This window comes from Polyodon spathula, chromosome 11 (assembly GCF_017654505.1).
Source record: "Polyodon spathula isolate WHYD16114869_AA chromosome 11, ASM1765450v1, whole genome shotgun sequence".
NCBI classification, from domain to species: Eukaryota; Metazoa; Chordata; class Actinopteri; order Acipenseriformes; family Polyodontidae; genus Polyodon; species Polyodon spathula.
The window spans coordinates 39,074,612-39,100,342 of record NC_054544.1 but is presented as its reverse complement, the minus strand read 5'-3'; the positions used below and the strand labels follow the sequence as shown (position 1 = coordinate 39,100,342).

Genomic DNA, 25,731 nt, shown 5'->3' with positions numbered 1-25,731 from the left:
GAATGTATGGTCTCCTCACTGCTGAGAAGTACAGGCAGATACTTATCCATCATGCAACACCATCAGGGAGGCATCTGATTGGCCCCAAATTTATTCTGCAGCATGACAACAATCCCAAACATACAGCAAAAGTCATTAAGAACTATCTTCAGCGTAAAGAAGAACAAGGAGTCCTGGAAGTGATGGTACAGCCCCCACAGAGCCCTGATCTCAACATCATCGAGTTTGTCTGGGATTACATGAAGAGAGAGAAGCAACTGAGGCTGCCTAAATCCACAGGAGAACTGTGGTTAGTTCTCCAAGATGTTTGGGCCAACCTACCTGCCAAGTTCCTTCAAAAACTGTGCGCAAGTGTACCTAGAAGAATTGATGCTGTTTTGAAGGCAAAGGGTGGTCATACCAAATATTGATTTGATGTAGATTAATCTTCTGTTCACTCACTTTGCATTTTGTTAATTGATAAATATAAACTATTAACATGTCTATTTTTGAAAGCATTCATACTTTACAGCATTTTTTCACACTTGCCTAAAACTTTTGCACAGTACTGTATATATATATATATATATATATATATATATATATATATACACACACACACACGTGCGTCTTTGAAAACATGTGAGTCCCAAAATATTTATGAATTATTTAATTCGCAAGAACCTCTTTAAGATCTTTTTATTGAAGAATGTGTGAGGGGCAAAGTTCAAACCCCCCCCCCCAAAGCATAAACACTGTCAATTGGAGGACGTAGAATATGTAGTTCCTGTGAACGAGACGATAATCGAACATGAAATAATCTTAATGTTGATGTAACTTTTTCTTTAAATTCTTAAGAGATTCAATGACAGGACAAAAAAAAAAAACACTAAATAGCTGAGTGTTTCTATCCAATGCAAAAATGAAATGCCCTGAAGGTCTTACCCCTGGAGCCTCCATGGGGGTGGGATGCTGCACTTGCAGGTTCACGGCTACAGTCTGGGGAGGGGGCAGCCCCTGGTAGGGCATTTGGACCAAGGCCTCGGCTGCCGGCAGCTCTTCCTCTGACACAAGCATCTGCCCAGGGTTCAGGATCTCCGACTGCACTGCCAAGGCCTGAACCGATTGCAAGGGGAGTGGCTGGAGCTGGGCAGGGGGAGTGTGGGACAGCTGGGGTAGAGGAGGAGGCGGTGAGGACATGGGGCCCAGGGAGGCCTGAGGGGGAGGAGGCTGCTGCTGATGTGGTGGCTGGGGAGGGAAGTTGATGGATGGTGAAATAAGAGTGGTGTAAGGAAGGGGGACAATGTGAGCTATCGGGGAAGTCACAGAAGGAAGGTGGGGCTGTATTACCTGGGCTGTGCTTAGAATGGGGGAGTGGGCGGGGCCTAACTGCACAGGAGCAGAGACCAGAGCGTGAGGCTGTGATTGGATAAGTGCTTGGGGCTGGATCACTATGGTAGGCGATTGACTGGTGGGGGACTGAGTAGGCGGAGGTGAAACCACGACTGTTTGCTGCTGCACTGGCTGTGATTGGCCAGGGGATGAGGTCAGGGGCAGGGCAGTGGCTGTGATGGAAGTGCAGTGCTGTGACTGGACAGAGATTGTAGTGGGGGGAGGAACCTGGGTCTGGATTGCCAAGGAGGGAGACGGAGCCTCTTGACGAAAGACCTGGAGTGCAATTGGTTGAACTTGGTGGGAGGGTGGTGGCTGCTGTTGGATGATCAGCTGGTGGGTTGGCCCTTTCTGTGGTTGAGCAGCGTGAACAGGGAGGGGCTGATGTTTGATAAGAGGATATGGGGCTGAAACAGAGACAAAAACACTAGCGATAAATGCAGCGTAGTAACTAATGCTTAAAAACTTTAAAATAGTAAGGGGAATGTAAAAAAGGTAATCACTTTGACATTTGAAGCAAATTACTCTTTAATAAACTGAAACTTCTTGCTAAGCATTTCATTTTCCAAGAAACGGCTCAGTTTGTACGTGTCTCACGTGTGGCTGCTGTACCTGGTGCTATGAGCTGGTGGGCTCCGGGCGGGCGGGTGAGGGTGGTGGGCTTGGGTTCGGTGGTGGGGTTCTCCCCCTTCTTGTTGCCTTCCATGAGGGGCTCCGGCTGCTGGTTGGGCTTTAGGGGGCACAAGGACATCTTGGGGTGGGCCACTGCCAGAGGCTGCCCCTGGGTGGTGGCTTTAAGGGGCACGCTTTGGGGGGAAGTGATGGTGCTGGGTTGGTGTGGACGCAGGGTCAAGTTCTGAATCTAAAAGATATCAAGTCAATGAGCATTGCAGCAGTATGACATTCTTATACTCCTGAACTGAAGCACACAAGGGTTCAGCCATGTCTACAAGAATGAAAAGACTATCTTCAGAGTTTCAGTTTGACCTAAATATTTTTTTAATTTTATATTAGCGTGTTCTCTGCAGTGGGCACCCCCCCCTTTTAATGATTGACCTCCCTGACTACACGACTCGCTGTCAAGCCTCTACCAAGTGAGCCACTTGTGAATCCCATCAACCAGCAAAAGGTGTCTATCAGGGATTGGTCATCTGTTTTAAGGGAGCTGCTTTTTTATTTCATTATTGTTTCCAATAAAGCTCCTCCATGACATTAACTCAACTCATTTTGTAATGATGACACGATCTTGTACGTTTAGTAAATGCAGCCCCTGTAGCTGGTCTGGTATTACTGTTTTGGGTTTCAGTTTACTAGAACTACAAACCCTCAAGCCTGCATGTTGACTCTGAAGCTGCTGTTTGAACCCAGGTCTGGCTCACCTGGGTAGCTGTAGTCTGGGAGCTGGATGTAGAAGAAAGTACAGGAATATCTGGCTGGACAGCAGCTACAGTGGCAGAGGGAGTGAGAATGAGCTGACACACAAGAGGGAGAGGGGGGAGAGAAAGAGAGAAGAGAGCTGGGGAATACAGGCAGGAAAGGCAGCAACAATGGCTAAGCAAATGTATTTAAAATGTGCTGAATAAACCCAAAATGTATTTAAAACTTCTTAAGAGTTTCAGAAACTAGACATTTTGTCCATTCTGCAAATAATTCTTAATAATAGAAAGTAATAATATTCTTCTATAATGACGGGTTCGTTTTTACATCAGCGACAGTCTCTGCCCTTGTGGTTTATACTGCAGGGCCTCTTGATAGAATGCCTAATTGTATAAATTATTGGTTTTCTTAGCTTTAGCAATTTTACCCTATTTCAGGAAATGTAAGACATTTTATATTCACCAGTAATTAATGATTATTGCTATATTATTCAGATTGATTATTTGCACATCCCCACTAGAACTAATTCGTCACAGTAACGAAACAATATTAAGATGTATTTATTAGTCTACCAGAAGTGACTATGCTTATGTGCGGTGGCACAACCTCTTATAAATGTCATCTTTGGCATTCTATTTCCTGTCAGTCCTGCTAAGCGAAGCAGTTTTTCTTGCCATTAGATGTAGGACGTGCACGTGGAAGGATATGCCAAACTCTGATCTACAGTACAGCAGCAGCACACATGAAGTAAACATTTATATTATTAATTTAAAATATTACTTCTATCAAAGACAAAACAAACATTGTGTTTATGGAAGCCAGAAAAGCAGGCCGTTCCTAAATTTTGAAATACTTTAATGTACTGCAAAAAGGAAAGGAAATTCAACTCTGTGAATAATCCACCAACCACCCAGGAATAGATGTTTTACTTCAATTTAAAATCATTCAAAACTAAACTGTACTTTCTTCACATTTTAACTATTTATTTATTTATTTATTTTAATTAAACTGTCCAATAGTTTCAAATGTCTGGACACAACTGTGACACAATAAGCCATCTGTTTTTATTGCTTGTAAACTAGACCAGAAAAACAGATAAGCAAAATAACTACAAAGATTAGTATATGACCATTTCAATTTTTAAGTATCCTGTAAGTACAGTCTGAGAGGTAAATGTGAACAATATATACCTCCCCTGGCACAAGCCATAGCTAATCAAATGAAACCTTAAATACCTTTTCGTTTATACTCTACTCCTCAAAGCAGTGCATTTGAACAAGATTTTTTTGAGTGGGGACATCCTGTATACTACAGTTGTGAAATACAAGAAAATCCCAGGACACCACGCAGCCTGGAAAAAAACAGTCATCCCTAAATTAAACCGATTACAAATTCTACATTTAATGAACTCCATTTGTATTGGATAATCGGAGGCCCTGCTGATGAAATACCAAAATCAGAACATTTCTAAACAGTCCCTGACAAAAGAGGGCCCAGTACAATCTGTGCATTTTCAAAAGCTTGCAGCATGTGTTTTACAGAGTTGCCGGCGGTGTGGTTTTCTTATAAGCAGCTCTGCGTTTGCGGAAGGCCTCCTTGGTGTCCCTTCTTACCATCTGAGCGCGCAGGTACATTTGAGCCTGGCTGGTGGTCAGGGTGGGGGAGCTGTTCCCCAGGAGCATGGACTGCTGTCCGAGGGCTCCCCCCCCGCCGCTGCCCGCCACGCTGGAGGTCTGACTCCGGCTGATCAGCTGCGCCACTGGAGACGTGGAGAGATTGATCTGCAGAGACACAACACCGGGACTGTGATACAGCCAGGGAGCTCTGCTTGGTGAGCCGGCAGGAACAAACCACTTCAATGTTGCTAGAAGCAAGGTGGTGCGTTCTGAAGCTCACAGCCAGGTAACTAGGCTTTCATTTAGTCCAATTTTCTGTAAGCTACATTTCCGTTATATAATTTCTGTTCGATATTCTGTTATGCGTGTACTGTATGGTTCTCTGTTACTGTTTCTGGTTAGATTGTTGTTTGCCTTGCTTATTAATTATTGCTTCTTAAAAGTCTACAAGGATATCTTTCTGAAGTGAGGTGGGAAAGCATGTTAGCGCTAAGCTGTGCACTGAAGCCTGTGGGACACTGACAGTGACATGCAACAAAGTATTGAATTGACTTGTAACAGTATGATCAGTCAGCTAAAAGCTGTAGCAGTTTCTATCCTTATGCTTCAATATGTGCCAACACTAATATAAGTGTCTCTTTGATTGGTTGATTAATACATACTACACCCCCTTGTAAAATGTTCACCTTTTGTCACCTTATAGCCTGGAATTAAAATGCATTAAAATAGTTTTTTTTTTTTCATTTATCATTTTTTTTTTTTCATTTATCTACACATCCTACCCCACAACTTCCAAGTGAAAAAAATATTCTAGACATTTGTAGAAAATGAATTAAAAATAAAAACTGAAACAGCTTGATTGGATAAGTGTTCACCCCCCTTGTAATAGCAATCCTAAATTAGCTCAGGTGTAACCAATCGCCTTCAAAATCACATACCAAGTTAAGTGGCCTACACCTGTGTTAAACTGTAGTGATTCACATCATTTCAGGATAAATGCAGCAGTTCCTGTAGGTTCCCTCTGATGGGTAGTGCCTTTCAAACCATGAGCACCAAGGCACTTTCAAAATAACTCAGGGACAAAGTTCTTGAAAGGCACAGATTAGGGGATGGGTATAAAAATATATCAAAGTCCTTGAACATCCCTTGGAGCACACAAGACGATTATTAAGAAGTGGAAGGTGTATGGCTTCACCAAGACCCTGCCTAGAACAGTCCCTCCAAGCAGTCCCTCCAAACTGGATGATGAGCAAGAAGGAGACTGATCAAAGAGGCTACCAAGGGGACAATGGCAACTTTGCAAGAGCCCTACAGGCTTTTATGGCCAAGACTGGTCATAGTGTGTATGTGACAACAATATCCCACGCACTCCACAAATCTGGCCTGTATGGTAGGGTGGCAAGAAGGAAGCCATTACTCAAGAAAGCCCACCTTGAATCCTATTTGAAGTATGCAAAAAAACACTCAGGAGATTCTGTAGCCATGTGGCAAAAAGTTTTATGGTCTGACGAAACAAAAATGGAACTTTTTGGCCTAAATGCAAAGCATTATGTTTGGTGCAAACCCAACACAGCGCATCACAGAAAGAACACCATCCCTACTGTGGAATCATATTATGGGGATGTTTCTCATCAGCAGGGACTGGGGCACTTGTCAGGATAGAAGGGAAAATGAATGAAGCAAAGTAGAGAAGTCATTTGCAAGAAAGCTGAAACTGGGACGGAAGTTCGCCTTTCAGCATGACAATGACCCAAAGCACACAGCCAAACCCACACTGGAGTGGCTAAGGAACAAAAAGGTAAATATCCTTGAGTGGCCCAGTCAGAGCCCCGATCCAAAACCAATCGAAAATTTGCGGCATGACTTGAAAATTGCTCTTCATCAACGCTCCCCAAGGAACTTGACAGAGCTTGAATAGTTTTGTAAAGAAGAATGGTTAAATATTGCCAAACCTAAGGTGTGCAAAGTTGGTAGAGACCTATCCCAACAGACTCACAGCTGTAATTGCTGCCAAAGGTGCTTCTACCAAGTATTAACTCAGGGGGGTGGAGACTTCTCCAATTATGATCTTTCAGTTATGTATTTTTTATATATAATCTTTTCTCAATAAAACCTTTTTTTCCCTTAACATTGTGGAGTATGGTGTGTAGATAAGTGGGAAAAAAATCCTCATTTAAATGCATGAAACTCTTTGAGGCACTGACACAACAAAATGTAAAAAAAGTTCAAGGGGGTGTAGACTTTCTAGGCACTGTATCTACAAAAATAAAGGGTTCGGCTTGGCTTACCTGTACCTGTAGAGCAGTGAGCTTTATAAATGTTTCCAATATTAAAAACACAGCAAAGTGTAATAAAGCATAGTGAAAACATGGTAAAGCACAGGCAAGCATTGTAAAGCCCTAAAGGTATTGTATTTGCACTATAAAACTAAATAAAGCTTTAGTCTTCTTTGAGAAGGTGTAAGATTATTTGGGATGTGGATTACTGTACAGTGAGGACCCAAAAGCCTAAGTGGAACAGCTAGTGCATCAATCCACTGCACCACGAGCTCCCAACTTAAGTTGTTAAAGGCAAGAAATGATCTTAAATTTAGTAATCGCTGTCATCTCGTCTTGGAATTCAGAGGTTAAGTCTGTTGAAGTTACAAGTGGGAAGCTGTCAGATCATGTACTTAGTCAGAGCAAGTATAACTGAAGCAATACCGTTATCTGTTAATAGAATCACAATCTTTCAGGAGCTTCAAACTGTTTTTTTTTTCTTTTACAAGAAAGCAGAACGTGGATCGGTTTAATGATGATACACACAGCTGCTGACTCAAAAAATACTCAAATAACGACCCACACTGTGGTTAACTGACAGTCCCTGATGTATCATCTTAGAACTGCATCTCTCTTAGGAAATGATATCGAAACATTCACTCCGAATTTATTTCAACATAAGCCACTTAATTTACAAATCATTGGCATGCTAGCAACTGTCTAGACATCCTTATCACTGTGTTAATGCAATTACTTTACCAATACAGTTAAACCTCTAAGTGTTTCGATAATCAAACTGTTCAGATAATCAATTACAACTGTAAAATTCTTTGACTTTCCCAATCAAGAAACATCATTCAACTTTACCTTTAAATATAAAACCTTCACTACTACACTTTTCTCTAAATACTAGAGATTGAGGTCTAAATAGAGCTTTTTCCATGACAACAAGGTAGAAGAACACTGCACACAACGAGACATGTTGCCAAGGGGCTGTTTAGATAACAGTATAAGATGATTTACGACATGTTTTTCGATCACACAGTAAATGTCATTGTTGATGTCTGTTTCAAATTTTCAGAGTTTAGATAATCAAGGTTTTACAGTACAGTCATAATAATTCCTATAAACGGTGTTCTAGACAGAAAACGGTTCATATTTCAAAACTACAAATAAGAAGTCAGAAGTCAATTTAGTTTTACCTTTGAATTCATGATTGAGTGTATAAGTCTAAAAAAGAAACAGGTGAGTAAAGAAAGATGCAGAGGACACAGGTGATATCATCCATTACTTTAAACACTCAAACCAAACGACATAGATAGATAGATAGATAGATAGAAGTACTAAAAAGAAAGTTGAAGTCTTTGTCATCATGTGATATGTAATATTTAATTAAGGATGCTTTCAGATACTGTACTTAATTTATAGAGACTGGCTTAAAAATTTTTTTTTTTTATGAAACAGGAAGTACTATTTTGTGAACTGGCCCTGCAAATATTTCTGGGTTTTATTTTGCAGGAGCACTAGTAGCAAAAAAGCTTACTTAAAAACATACATAGGATCATGTGCATGTATAGTACCTACTGTAATGATCACTTACCCAAAGATCTTTGTCCATATTTTAATAGGCCGCGAACTTGACAGTTTACAGACTGAGAACGTATTTATATTCTGTTCAGAAAGATCTCTGCTGTCATTTCCTCATGTTGTGTGAAACCCTTGCTGCAGCAGTGCGAAGGGAGATACAAACACATAGTGGCTGAAGGACTACCCACCGAAGGCTGTGAGACACTTGATTGCTGTGTGACACTCGCAGTGGGGGAAGAGGACTGCCTTCCTCCTGACAGCGTCGCCTGAGAATGAAGCACACATGACATGTCAACGCAGCCAAACACAATCAGGGCGATACAAATGTGTGACAGCGTGCAAGACTTCGCTAAATACATCAATTACTGTGTCTACAAGTAAGTGGTAAATATAACGACAACTAACCACCTATCCAAAAGCAAAAACAAACAACATAAAAAACTAAAATGCCTGTGGCTTTTGATTGAAGTGATCTCGCCTGCATGTAACCAGCGCTCAGTTAATTCTGGCTTCTGCCTCACACTGTATACAACGTATTACTTGTTTGTTCTACAGTTTGACCCTTTTGTTTATTAAGCTTGCAGCGCATCTGATGTTTTTTAGGCTTTCTTTCCATCTGCAGAGAGAAAGCAGTACAAAAAAAAAATGTTCCGAGTGTCACAGCTTCTTCTACAGTTTGCACAAGCTGCCGACCCTGGTGTCAGGTGCCCTGGTGTTTTTGTAACACTTCAAATGCATAAAGGAAGTACATTTTATGCTTTGGTGATTCTGAGGTCTAGGGGCCCTGTGACGAAGTGCCCGCCCCTGTGTATATTTTCTGTTATATGTTGTGTGTTAATGTTGGTGTATAGTCATTGGTACACGGGATATAAACGGGTCTGTGTAACACGAGTGTTTAAAATGTATATTTTTATTTAGGCACGAGGATTGCACAGCACTTGACGTGCAAGTAAAAAGTAATATGTGAGCACGGGGAATTGCACTTTATTAATTCACATGCAGTTGTACCGAGACTCCAATTGACTGATTGATTAGCAATCAAGTCTTGGTACAGCTGCATAAAAACAGCATGTTTTCACCCACTCGGGGTTGGGTGTTCGGTGAGTGTAGAAAGGGAGAGAGTTGGAGAGTTACAATTTCAATTGCTATTGCGTGCTGGTGGGACTAGCACGATACTTGTTTATTTAACTCACCATGTTTGTTTGTCGATCTGCTCACCGTATTTTTGTTTAGTATTAGCCCGATTTTGTTTGTCTGGTTATTTTGGCTACCAGTGCCGTGTCCTGTTTCTGTTTGTTTGTTCAACCATTTTATTTTTCAATAAACCAGCGCAAGCAAGTGCCATCATCATTTCACGTCCGTCCTGTGTTTGTGTATTTCATTCCTGTTCCTGGTTCTGACGCCGCCCACTTCGGCCGTCTTTGTTACAGGGCCCTTAGTAAACACAACTCTTCAGTAATGCTGTGTAGCTACATTTATATCAATGCTACGCTATTAACCAATAATCAGTATGCTTTTAGCACAAATATGAATATCAGTGTAAGCACCCAGTTTAGTTAGTGACCTTAGTCCAGCTTTAGTTAGTAACAGTCTGTCATTTTAATCAAGCTTCATTAAGCTTTATTCACCACAAGGGTGCTTTAGACTTTTAGAAAGTGACCAGGATGTGATGACTGAAACTGAAAATGATATACAAATCTGAATAACAAGGACTTATTAGATGAAAGCCTGTAAACAATGCCTGACAGATGTATGTTGGTTTAACAGTGATGGCTTAACTGACACTGTATATCACGTTGGGAAAGCATGCCCGCCCATCCTCTGAGCTGCATGAAAGTTCCCCACCTGCTGTACAGCTGCTAGGCTCTGAAACTGGCTGCTGCTGAGGTGCTGCTGCTGCAGTGCAGCTGTCCGGAGCATCAGGTGTTGCTGCTGCGCGGCGTACATTTGCTGCAGGTACTGAGCTGCCATGCTGGGGGGCTGGTGGATGGCCTGCTGGATCACCTGCGGGAGTGCAAGCAACACCAGCCACTTATTAGCTGCCAAGCAACTGCAGTAAGAGATGCCACTTCTGACACAGAAGCGGGAAAGCTGGTTTTGATAAACTACAAGATATTCTAGGTGGGGGTAGGGGGGGGTGGGGGGAGTGGCCTTTACCACCACAAATGTCATGAGGACTTCCGTTAATAAAGATATCACTATGGACTTTCAGATATACATATTACATGGTGATATCTTTACTAATGGCCACGTTATAGGCACATTCACAACAGAGAGGTCTGGTTCTTGTAAGAAAAGTTATCTCTGAGTAATAAAATTGAAAAGCATTCTCTATAACGAGTCCTAGGCTTTCATTCCTGGAATAGTAGGTTATTTGTACCCAGGTTCATCTAAAGTGGCTGGTTGCGTTCTGACAGAATACTGGGTGATTTGACATGGATGGAATAACTCAGTAGACCCAACATGGCACTCAACATTTCATAACTTCCCCTGTTCTATAAACCTTGGCCTGAGAAAGTCTGTAGCTGTGCTCGTTTGTGAGGGTACTGAAAGGGTAGTGATGGTGTACATTATTGGGGCAGGGTTCTGAGACCACCTGAATTGTTTTACCATTGGCTACAATGTGCCTTTTCTGTCATACCTAAGTGGGGACAGGTTACCTGGACAGCCTGCCTCTCGGTGGTGCTGCTGTAGAGAGACAGCTGTGGGGCCTGGGTCTGGGAGGGTGTGCTGGAGGTTGTGGTGGTGGCTGAGGTTGTAGTGCTCGTCTCGTTTTCCATTTCCAGCTTCTGTGGATGAATGCTATGGTGTACCTTGAACCGAGCTATATAAAGACAGTGTGTTAGCACAGCATTGGAAAATTGATGTGTGTCATATACAGGTTCCTGATATTTAATCGCCTACCTGTTAAATATATCTGTGTATTGTAATTTCTGCTTAGATTGTTATTTGCCGTGCTTACTAACTGTACCAGCAACAAAATCTTCTGACAAGGCTCTTTGAGGCTGATTGAGTTGGGGAAGCGTTTCGGCGTTCCCCCTTACTTGATCAGTCTTGGCCATAAAACCTTATCTCACATATCAGTATTGTCATTGGTTATTTAGAAACAAAAGTTTCTTTCCAAAAGTTTCCAATCATAAAAAAATAAAAATGATTTTTTTTGAGTGGCTGATGTATGTTTAGTAAAATAAAACATTTAACCTTTTCTGATGTATAATGGTATTTAAAACAGGATTCTTTCATCTGCCTATTTACTCTGGTCCCATCGCAGGGGGATATGTGAAAGATTACTGTACTTTCTATTACAGTCATAGGTTTTAATACATCTTTTTAATTAGTGTAGTGAGTATCTTAGTGAAGATTTTTAACCACATGCACGCTTATTTGTTTTGATTACTGTACTGGTGATTGTGGGACATTTTGAATGTCAGGTTATTGTGTGGGAGTTTATACCACCCATCACTTACTGCAGGTGAATCATGTTAACACAAATGTGTCTGTTCTAAGTGGTTGGCGACTGTACTACTGTATTTAAACAAATGGCAATGGCTTGTTCTGAAAAAAGGCAAGCTTCGCAAAATCTTCCCTGCAGTTAGCTTGTGCCAAACAGACAAGGGATTACACAGGTCATCAAGTGAATCACTAACAATTTGTTCCAGTACAAAACATCAGTTTAGGGTTTCTCCTTCAAAGATCCTCAACTCTCTGCACTGACTCTTGATATTCAGCCATACATCTTAATATCTTTTCATTCTGGTTAATTTTTTTCTTCTGTAACGATGCAGCAGCAAACCTAGATCATTTTTTTTTGTTGTTTACGGTTCACAGATTTGATTTGTGAGCATGACTCGGCTTACTTTAAAATATGCATTAAAAAATAAATACTGAGATTTAAAACAACAAACAAAAAATACATAGTGTAAACAGCATTGAGAATGCAGCCCGTTTTATCCTTGGTGCACATTCGAAATGGCAAAACAAGTCAATAACTGTATTTTTATCACTTATTTGAAATCCTGACACTGCTGCAAAGAAACTGCAAATCACAGTACAGAAACGAACAGGGAAAAGTGAATCATGTTCAACACTGCATGCATTGCGCATTACAGTACAGTATTTTTTCCATCTATAATCATTCTTGCAAGGATGTGACAAACAGATGCTAGAGCCTTTGGTAGCTGATAAAATGGAAGAGATCCTGACAGGAAGTAATCCATCTATAATATGTAATTGAGGTTATGCTGCTAAACACCGCAATTCACTTCAAATTCAGGACGCTTGGACCTATTTCATATCTAAACCATTCCAGCATTGAAGAACTGAGAAAGACTTCTAATGACACTTTGCCAAATAATGTTAGTAATGCAATAGTCTTTTCTAGGTAAATCACCACAACATAGTGACATCATTAAAGTGTCCAGATACTACTGCAAAGTAGGGCACCCTTATGTACAAATAACTGTGTACGTGTGCACTGTCTTCAGTAGTCAAACTCCTCAGTGCATAAACAGTGCTCTGATCTAGTAGGCAATATAGAATCAACTGGAAATAGCATACTGATTGAATTTAGTGGCTGTTGTATGTTTAGTAAAATAAAACATTTAACCTTTTCTGCTACATGTGTACTACAAATCTAAACTGAAACGTGTACACTTTTAAATGTAACACCTCTTCTATAGAGTAATTGCAAATCTATGACAATCATTTCCACACTGTGCAGGTGCAGAAGTGGACACAATGGGACTGTAGCATGGACTAGGGAAGACACAGGGCTGTAGCTGTTTTCCAGAAGCAACACACTACAATTCAAAAATCTGGATTGTGGCTGGCTTACGAAGGCTTAATCCCATAGTAAAACATACATTTGAAATGAAAAATGTAATATTCCATTTTAATCATTAGTTCAAAAAAAAAAAAAGTGCATATAAGTATATACAGTGGCTCTCAAAAGTGTTCCCCCCCCTTGATCAACACAAAAAAGTCCATAATGTCAAAGTGAAAAATAAAATCTACAAATTGTTCTAAATTAATTAGAAATACAAAACAGAAAATAATTGATTGCATAAGTATTCACCCCCTTTGCTATGACACACCTAAATAATTGATTGCATAAGTATTCACCCCCTTTGCTATGACATACCTATATATATATATATTATATATATAATCAATATATATATATATATATATATATATATATATATATATATATATATATATATATATATATATATATATATATATTATTATTATTATTATTATTATTATTACTACTACTACTTTGGAAATCTGTTACCTGTGTGGTGCAATGGATATGTTGCATGTTTTTGTACACAATTTCTAACTTGGCCGGTCTGGTGACAAGAATACTTCCCTCAGCTGTCACTAGATGGCAGCATTAACTACCATATTGTTGACTCAGCAAGGCCAGTTTCTCCTGGCTCCTATTCTGTCAGCTCAGCAGAAACTATTCATGCTTTTACGTTTCTAAATATACACTTTAAATGCAAGCAAGAGAATAAATATAACAAATGTTAAATATTTCGAAAAATGGTAACTACATAAAATCCATTATTACCACTTACAATTAGGAGGAAATCAGCTGCACTCAATAAGATATTAAAGGTACCAGTACCTAATTATCAATCAATCAATTTTATTTTTATATTATATTTTCTCCTGTAAAATATCTCAAAATGCTGTACATAGATTTACATTAAAATGACATTTTAAAAAAAGAAATAAAAAACAAAACACTTATGTGATAGATGTCAATTTGACATTGTATAATATTGGTGAGTATTTGTATTTAACATATTAGTTGGTACTCCAGAAACGAGGTATTTACTAATGGATTCTGAAGAGTGCACTGCTAAACCGACTTCATTTAACAACTCAAGATTCGGAGCAGTGCTGGTTGCCAAGGCCTTGTTTTCTGCAGTACAGAATGATGATCCTGCAGTGCACCATTTGAAAGCCCTGTAGCTCAAACAGGCTAAACCCAAACATACAACCCATTTGTTACTGCAATTTGTTTTTGTAATGCATTGTCTTAGTATGCTGGAATGTAGTGGGGTTTTACAGCATTTCTTTATTAGGCTGGCCATGGCATGCATGGTGAACTGTTCAGAAGGCCGTGACTCTCATAAATATGTTTTGTGTTTTTTTTCTGTTTTTTTTTTTTTTTTTTTTTTTTTTTTTTTAATAGTTATGTAGTAATAGCCCGTCGGGCAGAAATTACTGTGACGACTGCTCAAACTGTCAGACAGTCTTCTCATGTCCAACTGAAAACATATGAGGTATAGGCCTATCCGGATAATATATATTATATATATATATATATATATATATATATCTATATATATATATATATAATATATATTTATATTATGTTGACATTGTCAGATATAGTCAGCACCTTCAGCCTTGAGGACAAAGGAGTTTTTCAAAAGCTGGGCATATTCTGCATATCAAATACTTTTTACTTTCCCACATTTTATATTTAAAAAAATTGGGAGGTATATAATACACCTTAAAATATGCATTACTACAGTCAATTTGTCCAGTAAGTACACAAATATATTATGTATTAATGTATTTATTAAACTATAAAATAATTTTGAATTTGCTTATTAGAAACTCATTATCGTTGTGTCCATTTGCGATTCTTCAAAAAAGTTAAATTAATGCAACATTTGATTTAAAAATTCGAACTTTCTTTCAAATATTCCTATACTTGACGAGCTCGAACATGTTTGTATGAATAAAATATAAACACGTTTTAATTAGACTTCATGCTCATGGCACAAGCGTTATCACCCATGCATGAACCTTTTTTTTGTAAAATAAATAAATACATAAATTAGGAAATTAATTTATAGTTATTATTATTATTATTATTATTATTATTATTATTATTATTATTATTATTATTATTATTATTATTATATTTATTATCATGTGCAACATATTCACAGCTGTCGACAAATGGAAGACTTTCTCCACAGCTGTGAAGAACTGCTTCACTCTGTTGACGATATATATAATATATATATATATATATATAATAATATATATATTATATAATAATTTTCAAATACACATTACTACTGATTTACAAAGGTAGGCTAGAACCTGTTGAACACATTGTTTTAATAAATAAATACATGTTTAGTGATTCATCATTTTACTGTTTATGTCTAATATGGGCCTATAAAATAATATGTAAATATACTAGCTCTAGTTACAGAATTACCTGGATTTGACTTGCACAACTTTGTGTCTTCCAATAGCTGCTTTTAAATTTAAATATGTGGACCATTCAAATAAATTAATAAATCCAAATATTATTATAATATAGCTATTCAAATTACATGTAAAACGGTCAATTATATTAACAGAAGAAACATTTTTAAAACGCCTTAAAATGTAGAGGTTTAAATTGTTTATATGTTTATGTCCAACAAAAATCAAACAATACGTACAAACAAAACAACATTCTATTACAGTTGTTCGAATTCGGATTGCCTACGACGACTGTTTATATATATATATATATATATATATATATATATATATATATATATATATATAGATAGATAGATATAGATAGATAGATAGATAGATAGATAAAGATAGATAGATAGATAGATACAGATAGATAGATACATATATACAGATAGATAGATAGATAGATAGATAGATAGATAGATACACACACACACACACACCACTTATGTTAGCAAGCAGTTGTTAGTTCACTAACCAAAACGTTTAACTACCTGTTAAAAAGTCCAAGAAAAACCAGACAACATCGATAAGTTACTGGTTAGTGTTTTTTTTTTTTTTTAAGGTCCTGTTTTTTGTGTTTTGTTTTTTGATAAGGCAATGATGACACCTTGATATAAAATAAGTGTTCTTTCCTGCCAGCTGTTTGCAGTAGTACACAGTACGCGCTCATTCAAATTTATCACACCAGGAAAAGCTGCTAATTATTTATAGGGTTACTATTTCTACGAATTCCATAGCACCATTGAACATTTTAATTAAAGAACTGCTTCATCTGAGTAAACATTGTACACAAATAATAACTTTTAACATATATTGCATTTAACTGAAATAAAACATACTAAAGCATTACTAAAATGGTGCCTTAATTAATATGTAATAGGCCTAACAAATATGAAGTGAACAGTGTGTATATACCCATTTCGACTAGATCCAGACTACTAAACTTCTTTTAAGTTTTTGCCTCATGGATAACGCACATAATAATCAACGTTTATATCCATTAGGAAAACTGCGTGCTGTTAAAATAATAAAATGATGTCAGTTATGATAATCATTTTAAATAGAAACATTCGGCCAAATCTTTGCCTCGTTTCAATCCCGATTACCATAGACACTGCCATTACTAGTAGTCATGAAATAATAACAATGAAAAAGGAAAAGATGGCTTCAACAAAATGTGTTTGCAAATGTGTTAAAAAAATAATACATTGCTTTTGTCCAAGTGCTAAGCCTCCTTCTGAGATCATATGATAAAACATGCAAAAATATAAAACCACCGGAGATACGACAATATAAGTTGTTCCTTGCAGCTCTGAGAACAGATGATATATGTTAGATACCTGGAAGTTTGCAAACTGAGTTTGTGGATGCATTGAGAGAGCAAACAAAAAAAAACAAAAATACTAAAAACAATAGGAGAGCATCCTTAATTAAAACTACGATTCCCAGAGTTCAATATTTTTATAAAAAATTCTGTATATTTAAAAAAATTTATTATTTATTAAAAATAAAGACGCGCCAATCGGTTATATCTGTACATGCCTTATTTCCCGTCACTACACTGTGCTTTGGCATGACACACACACACACACACACACACACACACACACACACATATATATATATATATATATATATATATATATATATATATATATATATATATATTTTTTTTTTTTTAACAATTTAACTGTTATTTATTTTTTTTTTTTTTTTTTAACAAAACAGCATCAACCCCCCCAAAAAATGTAAAATTACATTTTTAATTGTACTCCTGCATTTAATTGAAATTGTACATTAATGGCGTAATATTTTTTTTTTATTATTATATTATTCAAGAAAATGTTGTTTTATTGACAACTCTGTGTATCTTTCTCCTACTCGTTTCTCTTCATGTAAAAAACAAAACACAAGCTAAACGCGCTGTCGCAACATCAAGTATCTAAGAAATGCGTGTAATGTGTATTCTGTATATAAATTCTCCGTTTGATCTAATTGCCCATATGACGCCGAACCAAACAATCCAGATCAAACCTATTGAAACCAAGCTATTTCAATATTTGTGCCTTTAATGCATAAATACAAGTTTTCTTAAAACTGTTTTACCTGCCTGGAATTATCATTAGACATGACCCATCCCGATAATCATCTGCCACCGATTCGGGCTGTCAAAGTCTCAGTTTTGTACTGCGTAAATACGCTCTAAAATGGAGATAAAAACTAAAAGCTACATATTGTAAGGAAGAAAAAAATAGACAGCACCACTTGCAGTATAGGAGGACTTTATACAACTAGATCTTCGCAATATTTTATACTGGGACTCTGTACAGTACAGTGCGAGTAGTCCCTCACTGTCTACAAATATGTTCAATATAGGGTTTATTTTTGATTATCTGAAGTAAAAAAAAAAAAAAAATGCGTGTAAATCTACATTACACCCGAACAAACACGTGTTTTTATTTATTTTTTATTTCATATTAAAAGTGGTGATTCTGTGTGAGACGTGTTGGATTTTTTTTTTTTTTTTTTTCAGCGTGGAGGAAAAATTAAATTAAATTTAATTTCTGAAAAACAAATCTGTTATTTTTAAATTTGAACCGATGCTCAGCCACAGACAGGCTCAGTGAGCCTAACGTGTAAGTAGTCTATACTCGTTTTAGTACACCGGTGTTTATGCAATATGTGTAATTTTTGTGAAAAGTACCTCTAAAAGTGAAAAAAAAAAAGTGTTTAAAAGTTTAACAATAGCTTAACGTTATCAGGGTCTTATAAGCAGCATTCATGTCTGCATTTTCTAACGTTAATTTGAAACATTAAAGGGTTTTTTTTCAAGTTCATAAAAATGGCTATAAAACCGTTGTCTAAAAATATTGATAGTACTGCTTAAATATAGGCTCGAGGGGGTATCAAGCCAGGTTATATGCGTTGATATTCAATTAATAATGTTGTTCCTCTTTTATTTGTGCCTAATCAAATATAAAAAATATTTATTTCCACAGTTCTGTTATGCTTTATCATAATTAAAATATTTGTAGACGGTTGTACATATACATTATTATTATTATTATTATTATTATTATTATTATTATTATTATTATTATTATTATTATTATATGTTTGGTGATTTATTTGGGGTTTCAGTACATGTGGAAATGTGTTTTGAAGTGACATTCATTCAAAGGGCCGTCTTGCCTGTCTGTCTATAAAGTGCTGCTAAATTGAATGTTCTGAAATGGCTATTCGTTCATTCTAAAACCTATTGCTTTATGTGGTCAAAATTAATGTACACATGCTTATTCACATACAGGGCAGATTACATTTTAGCGGGTGAAATGGGTTGTAGGAAAACAAATATTGTTCCATGTTGCTAGTTCGTTATTCCTGTTTATTATTTTTTTTTTTCAATCAATCAAAATATAAAATTGATCCAGAATCACTGTTTATTGCATGCATTTTTACATTCTTAAAACGAGTTTTTCGTCCTCAGCTAGAAGTTGGGTTTTCGCAGGACGTTTCCTAATTTCAAACTAGGCTAAATAAATGACACAACAGCAGACCATAGTGAAGAAAATAACAACATATTAAATGATAGTGTTATAAAAAGGGTTTTGCAAAAAAAAAATAGTTGTATGTGTTCTCGTCTCTTTAAAACAAACATGTAACTTGAGTTTCTCATTTTCATTTGAAAGCACCTGACTAGCAGGACAATTACAGGTGGTTGTCATAGTAACAGTGTTTCCTTACGTTGTTGCAACAACATACAAAGCGGATGTAGTCTTCTTATTGCTGCTTTCAATCTACCTTACACTACAAAGATGAAGTAGAGAACTACAAAATCCACTGTCCTTTGCCGTTTGTCTGTCATCGGTAGTATTGACAAATGCGCTTGTATTTTTATCCGATTAAACTATATATTTTTTTCATTCAGGAATTTTGGCTGTTAATTAGATTTGATACAATACATCCGACAGTCAAGACTGATAAAACGAAACAACGCGTGTCGAAAAGCAGTTATCAAAAGAAAAAAAATATATATATAATAACTTATTTTCTTGCACTTGACCGATAATGTCACACACGTTTGTCCACAAGCTGAGGACTGCGAAAGTTAAAGTACAGGCTAGGTTGAATAGAAACAGTGAAGTTAAAGGTGCCAATCGGAGTAGAAGTAGCAGCAATGCATCCACTGACGTTTCTAGTTTGGGCACGACAAATAGAAAAACAACTCTTCCAGCAACATCAAAACCACAGTCAGCAGTTAACCCACAAGGACAGCACGTACTGAAACGTCACACGGTGCCGCAGAAGTCCCCAAATAAAGCACAAAGGTAAATTGTTGTTATTTTGTTTGTTTATATAACCAAAATCCATGTATTGGAGTACAATTCAGTTAAAACTGCATTTGCATTTCTAATTTGAATATTATTGAATCCAAATGCTATGTTTTAAAAAGCAATGCATACAAAGGAAATGACCTGGAAACTGTATATTTTGACACCCCACTGGTAAACAGAATATGTAAACGCATCAACACACACGTTACAGTACCAACTTTGCACTAACAGTTGAGCATTTGTTCTAAATGAGTTGTGATGCCATTGGTGCTTGCCAATGCTGTTTCTTGGTCTCAAACAGAAATACCTAAAGTGAGATTGTCCAAACTAGTTTTACCAATGGATAAGCCTAGTGTGTGTGTGTATATATATATATATATATATATATATATATATATATATATATATATATATATATATATATATATATATATATATTCAACTAAATAAGCCATCAGAAATAATCAGTAAATGTTATTAAAACAAAACATTTTATATGGTAACTGCCATAACATCAAATTGACAAGCAGTCTGTGAATTCATTCAAGTCCTTCTAAAATAAAGAGGCAATTCTATATGTAGAACTGCACACAATAATTAACATTGTAGGGTGCTCAAATGTAAGGAAACAGTTTGCAGCTCTCCTGTTCTGTCCACCAGAACCCCAAAAATGACGTAACTGATGTAACCAGGTCCTGTAACTGATGTAACCATTCTGAAAAATGCATGGATGTGAATAACATGCTAGCTGAAGACCTCACGGACTTGAAGTGTCTGCAGAAGGTGTGATGTTTTCTTGAAAGGCATGTGCTCCGCAGGTATTCACAGGTACTGGTACATCAGTCCTTTTGAGAACAGATGAAGCAGGGTGCCACAGTACATCCCTTTGCCTAGGCTACTTCCATGCCACCTTTGCATGGATACAAAACAGTGACAAGCATCTCGGGCAGGGCTGTCATGGCTTCTTCAACTATGCCAGGGTAACACTTGCCTTCATACAGAATAATGCAGTACTGATTTACTGCCAATTCAATTATTTTCAATGGATTCTCTGCCACAGCTGCTTTGTCCGAATTTGCTGAAGCTTGCTCCACAATGCCAAACACGTTGGCCACTTTCCAGTCAGGTTTAATTTCTTCCAGAAATTGACCTACTTTGCTGACCTCAAGTTCCGTGTTGCTAAACTTTCTAGCATAGTGAATGCTGTACGTGTTTGGGATTTTCTTTGGACAGTTCTCTTCCCATCTGTTTGCCCATTCATCTTGCGCCTTCTTTATCACATTCTTTGCAATGTAAATGATGCGGACATTTGGGCATGCTTCTTTTGCTATATTAGCAAATTATTTTGCTGTATTAACAACAGCATGCTTTTGCAGAATGCACCTCCAAACTGCATGCTTTATCATGCCTCCCAACACCATCAACTGGCCCTTTACCGTGTGCTGTGGCAAAAAAGCTCCAATCAACTTGATGCAGATTACTGTGTGCACTGCTGGCATGGTAAGGATGGACAAGATGAATCTGTTTTTAAACTGGCTAGCAGCACCATCAGAAAATATGTGCAAGTTAGAGATGTTTGCTAAAGTTGAGGCTTCTTCAAGAATAGCTTGATTGTAGCAAATTATTGCAAATTTGTCATGGTGCAGTCCATCACTGATCACAACATAAGAAGTAGTACCAGTTTGAGTTTTGAGAACTGCTGTAATTCATCTTCTTGCTTTAATTGTGACGTTTTCTGAGAAATCTTCTTGCAGTACAGCTTCACATTCATTTAAATTCACCTTCAGTTTCTTAATTTGGTGAAGTTGCACCTTGGCAATAAAACTGTGGCGATGCAGAATGGTTAGCTGAGTTTTGAGCTCTTCTTTGGCATTGTGTAATGCTGACAAGCAGTTCTTTCTTATTGTTAGCCATCCATTGGTAGTAGTGTACAATTGTATCTTCAATATAGTTTCCTTGTATTACCTGATCAATGTAATTATCAAGGTCTAGGCATGTTTCACACTGGTCAAGGTAGCATTTCATCTGCCAGTTGCAAATTGACCCACTGACTAAGAGATTGCCATTGGGGATATTTTGGCAAACTTTTTTTCAATGGTTTTCTAATTTTTTCATTGGAATATTCATTTTTGAAGAGGCAGTGAGCTTCAAGAATAGACATCATCAACACTTCTTTCTGCATTCTCTTTTTTGTGCCATCTTCATTTCTGATTGTAACAGTCTTTTCGTCCAGGCAGTTGACGGGACAAGTAATCACTCTCATAAAAAGCGTAAAGCTGTCATTCTGTTTCATCAGCCTCAGGTCTTTTTTTGGAAGCTTGCTTATGTACCAGAAACAAACCAAATTTAGTTGCCAGTGTCTTTACCACTACGCTTTTCTTCCTGGGGCTCTTTGGAAGTGCCTGGTTTACTCGACTTACTGTCTTCCCTAGTGACTGAGCAGGAAAGAGAACTTTTGATGGCGAGTTTGTCAAATGATTCTCGTTAACTTCTGGTTCAAGTCATTTTCAAAGTTTTCTCCTGTACTTTCTCATTCTTTCTTTGGTCTTTTCTGCTTCCCTTTTCTTTCTTGCATTACTCCACTTGTCCCTGCATAATTTCTCCTGCTGTCCATTTTTTCTCTTCTGACATCCTTGCACAATAAGCATGCATTCTATCGGCTGCAGATATTGGAGGCATTTTACAACTTATGTTAATAATGTAAAAGCAAACAAGGAGGGCTGTTAGATTTCCTATTAAAACATTGCTCTCTGGTTGTCATCTTAAACACTTAAGTATAAATAATCAATCTGGTAAACCTTTTAAATGTTTAAGTGTTCTTTTAAAAATAATTTAAACGCAGTGCTAGAATGTTACATCAGTTACTTCCTAGTATAGTTACGTCAGTTGCAGGTTTTTTGAGTGATGTATATAAAATGTCCAATAAGCAAATATTGGAAACAGATACAGGTTCACATGTATGAGAACTTAAAGTAATCACAAAAATTCTGACGTGTCTTGTATTTAGTACAAGAGCTGTTATATATATTAATTTGTAACTGATGTAACACTGTCATGTGCACTTTTTATTGTAAAATATTTACCAAAAATGGACTAATATAAAATATATAATAGTATGGAAGCTAACCTTACTTAGTCCACTATATAAATCAACCACTTGCTTCTCACGAGATGTTAACTTGTTTACAGATGCTTCTGGAGTGCATATGGGTATTTTTTCATTAAATTATGTCAACAGCTGTAAAATTTTCTGAAATGACTGTCGGGTGACATGACCCAACAAGAAGCGTACAAATATAAATGATGTTATCTATACTTTGTTTTATGCCTAATTAAACCTTTTTTTTATTATTATTATTGCAGTCACTGTGCATTTACAGTAATCCCTCCAGACCAAAAGAAAAGGAATGAGCTTCAAAAAAGTATGTTTAAAGATACTGTTGCCCTGGTTTTTTATACATGCCATAAGTGTGTGTGTCTCTTCACTTTTCCAGTATAAAAAATACTATCTCCCCAGAAAAGGGTTCAGCTGTTATTTTAACATTTTAGAATGCAGGTGTTTTGTGGGTATCAGTGCTCTATTTCTTCATCTTTTGTCAGGCATTTGCTTAGACCAAATAAATATGAGAAACTAAGTAAATCAGGTAATTACTATTATTATTATATTTTTTTTACATTTAATGTTTTTGTTTCCCATCATCATTGTGAAGTCAGACTTTTTAGTTGTAATATATTCCCTTCACTTTTGAAACTGAAAAACCCTGAAGGGACAACAGAGAAGCACCCATTGTCCACATGCTTTGCCATCTTGCTTTCCTGTCAAAGTGAGAGAGGTTTCTTCTGAAAGGGAAACCCTGTCCAGAACAAGGGAATGTAATATACAAGTGGACACAAGATGGAAGAGAGGGCTGCTTATAGTGTTGTATCTTTATAGCTGGTTTAAAAGTCCACAGAAATAAAAAACTGAACTAAAAAAGAGACAGTGAATGCGATGCTGAAGCCAATTAAGTTTACTACAAGTCAATTCTATATTACTTTATAAAGTAGCATATAATGAACTGAAACATTGATGTTGCTATTGTAATACAGAAGCAGAAGCTGAGCTGACCGCTTTGGAGGACCTCAAAAAGAGAAGGTCCACAGGCCGCGTATCCATTACCCCGAGTACTGTAGGTGAGCAAAAAACTAACAAACTGCACCCACATTTATTCCTCATAGAACCAACCACAATGCTATAGAAAAGAGCTGTAAAGAAGCATCAAATTATTGTTTTCTGAGAAGAGAATGTCCCCTTGTTTACACAATAATAGGCCAAAAACATGTACTTTTTTCATTTGGACATAACAGCATAGTAATGTAACTTGCACAATGTGTATTATTTGATGGACCTTTGTGCACGGTACAGCTTTTCTGCACTTTCTACCCAGTAATCAAAAAAAATAATAATGTAATATAGCTAGCAGTATTGGAGCTCTAATTTATAAAGCAGCCTGACAGATCTTTCAACAGCTCACATCTCAAAAGCCCTTAGAGATACTGACTTTGTGTAATGTAAACTTTTTTGATAATTTGTTATTAAGTGTTTTCAGGTTGATGGAGACCAAATCTTTAGAGATACTGGCTTCACATCCTATCTCGGCAGCCAAAGAGGTCTTGACTTTATACCTGTAGGTTTACAAACTGTGCAGGTTAAACTTGTCACCATTGACCTCTGACCCAGTATGGCAAAACTGAGATCTGTATTTGATGCTTGTCCCAGTGAAGCTCTATTACGAGTGTTTCCAGTAAAATCAATACGCACTTCGCTGCCACATTTTGTTTGGTACATTTCACGTTACACTGTACTACAATATATTGTTTTTGTGTATTTGTGTGTGTTTTATGTATTACTGCACTTCTATATCATCCCACTAGGGAGCATATGTGTGCAATGAATAGCCATAGATGTCAAAAAGCCTTTTCCTTTTGGCAGGGATTAATTACATCTAGCACAAGAAACATCTACTGATCTTCACAATGGATAGACATTTCACAACTACAGAGTTGTTAGGAGGTGCAGATCTTGTTTGTAAATTACATAAAAAACTAATGAAGAACAGAATGAATCTCAGCACATTAAAAGGGAGACCAGCAATAACGTTCCTAAAGCACTGGTTGGCAGTCCTTTAAGGGACGGTCTGTGATTTACTCATGGACCACAGGTTAGGAATTTCTGGTGTAAAGGACAACAATTACAGGTTGAAGTTGTTATATTTTGCAGGGGGCAGTTTAACAATGGAAGAGGTAAGAAGAAAACAGCAGGAAGAGATGAAGATGGCAAAGTCACGGGTAAGGGAAAAAAAATTAGGGTTCATTTTTTGTCTCAATTAATCATTGTGAAATTGTTTTTATGAATGATATCTTAATTAAGCAATGTGTAAGTATTGTTATATTCATAGGTTTACCAGTTTTGTGCTACCTAAAATGTAATTTATATTATTGTCGTTTACATCAATAATGTACATTTAAAAATGTTGGGTTTGATAGTAAAATATATAGTTTAATTCTGCCTTTTTAGTTCATGTCTTAATAGGCAGGTTAGTAAACACTTGAATCACGCAGTCATAGAATAAGATTATAATATTATTTTATATATATAAATATGAAATGTATGTATGTAAAATTGTATCACTTGATAAAGTCAAGCTTATATTACTTTTGTAACCTAAAGCATTGTTCTTATATGTTTTACAGCTGAAAAGTAACAAACCTGGAACTTCATCTGCAGCTCAAGACTAAAGCAAATTGTTTGACTGATGTCTGATGTCATTTTCTGGGAACGTCTGGAAAAGTGTATTAAAATGGATTATTAAAAACAAAAGTTGCATTTGAGTTCCTTATATTTGCCATGAATGCATA

The 25,731-nt window shown here is 36.8% G+C and overlaps 2 protein-coding genes across 8 annotated transcripts in view; one reads left to right on the top strand and one right to left on the bottom strand.

Annotated features, from left to right (window-relative positions):
• Positions 1 to 17,713, bottom strand: part of LOC121322895 (polyhomeotic-like protein 3) — a 26,682-nt gene extending 8,969 nt beyond the window's left edge. The window contains exons 1-8 of one of the 6 annotated variants that reach the window (XM_041263448.1): positions 17,606 to 17,713; positions 10,870 to 11,033; positions 10,055 to 10,213; positions 8,398 to 8,475; positions 4,362 to 4,529; positions 2,751 to 2,843; positions 1,984 to 2,233; positions 925 to 1,778 (exon numbers count right to left, since the gene is read on the bottom strand). In XM_041263448.1, the coding sequence (XP_041119382.1) occupies positions 925 to 1,778; positions 1,984 to 2,233; positions 2,751 to 2,843; positions 4,362 to 4,529; positions 8,398 to 8,475; positions 10,055 to 10,213; positions 10,870 to 10,989 (1,722 nt within the window). In that variant the 5' untranslated portion in view covers positions 10,990 to 11,033; positions 17,606 to 17,713. The other 5 variants (XM_041263447.1, XM_041263449.1, XM_041263451.1 and 2 more) reach the window with 5 other exon arrangements.
• On the top strand, positions 8,482 to 25,731 carry zgc:194621 (uncharacterized protein LOC795037 homolog). Of its 2 annotated transcripts, none has more exons than XM_041263454.1 (5): positions 8,482 to 8,586; positions 23,197 to 23,255; positions 23,923 to 24,006; positions 25,094 to 25,161; positions 25,567 to 25,731. In XM_041263454.1, the coding sequence occupies exons 1-5, from the start codon at positions 8,498 to 8,500 to the stop codon at positions 25,609 to 25,611; spliced, it is 345 nt and encodes a 114-aa protein (XP_041119388.1). In that variant the 5' UTR covers positions 8,482 to 8,497; the 3' UTR covers positions 25,612 to 25,731. The 2 variants fall into 2 exon arrangements, with proteins under 2 accessions (XP_041119388.1, XP_041119387.1); XM_041263453.1 differs by lacking the exon at positions 8,482 to 8,586 and adding an exon at positions 19,334 to 19,827.

Excerpts from the sequence above, each read along its gene's own strand:
- zgc:194621 (XM_041263453.1), top strand. The coding sequence starts at position 19,568 with ATGTCACACACGTTTGTCCACAAGCTGAGGACTGCGAAAGTTAAAGTA. Across the intron at positions 19,828-23,196 it reads TCCCCAAATAAAGCACAAAG|TCACTGTGCATTTACAGTAA; the intron begins GTAAATTGTTGT and ends TTATTATTGCAG. Across the intron at positions 25,162-25,566 it reads TGAAGATGGCAAAGTCACGG|CTGAAAAGTAACAAACCTGG; the intron begins GTAAGGGAAAAA and ends TATGTTTTACAG.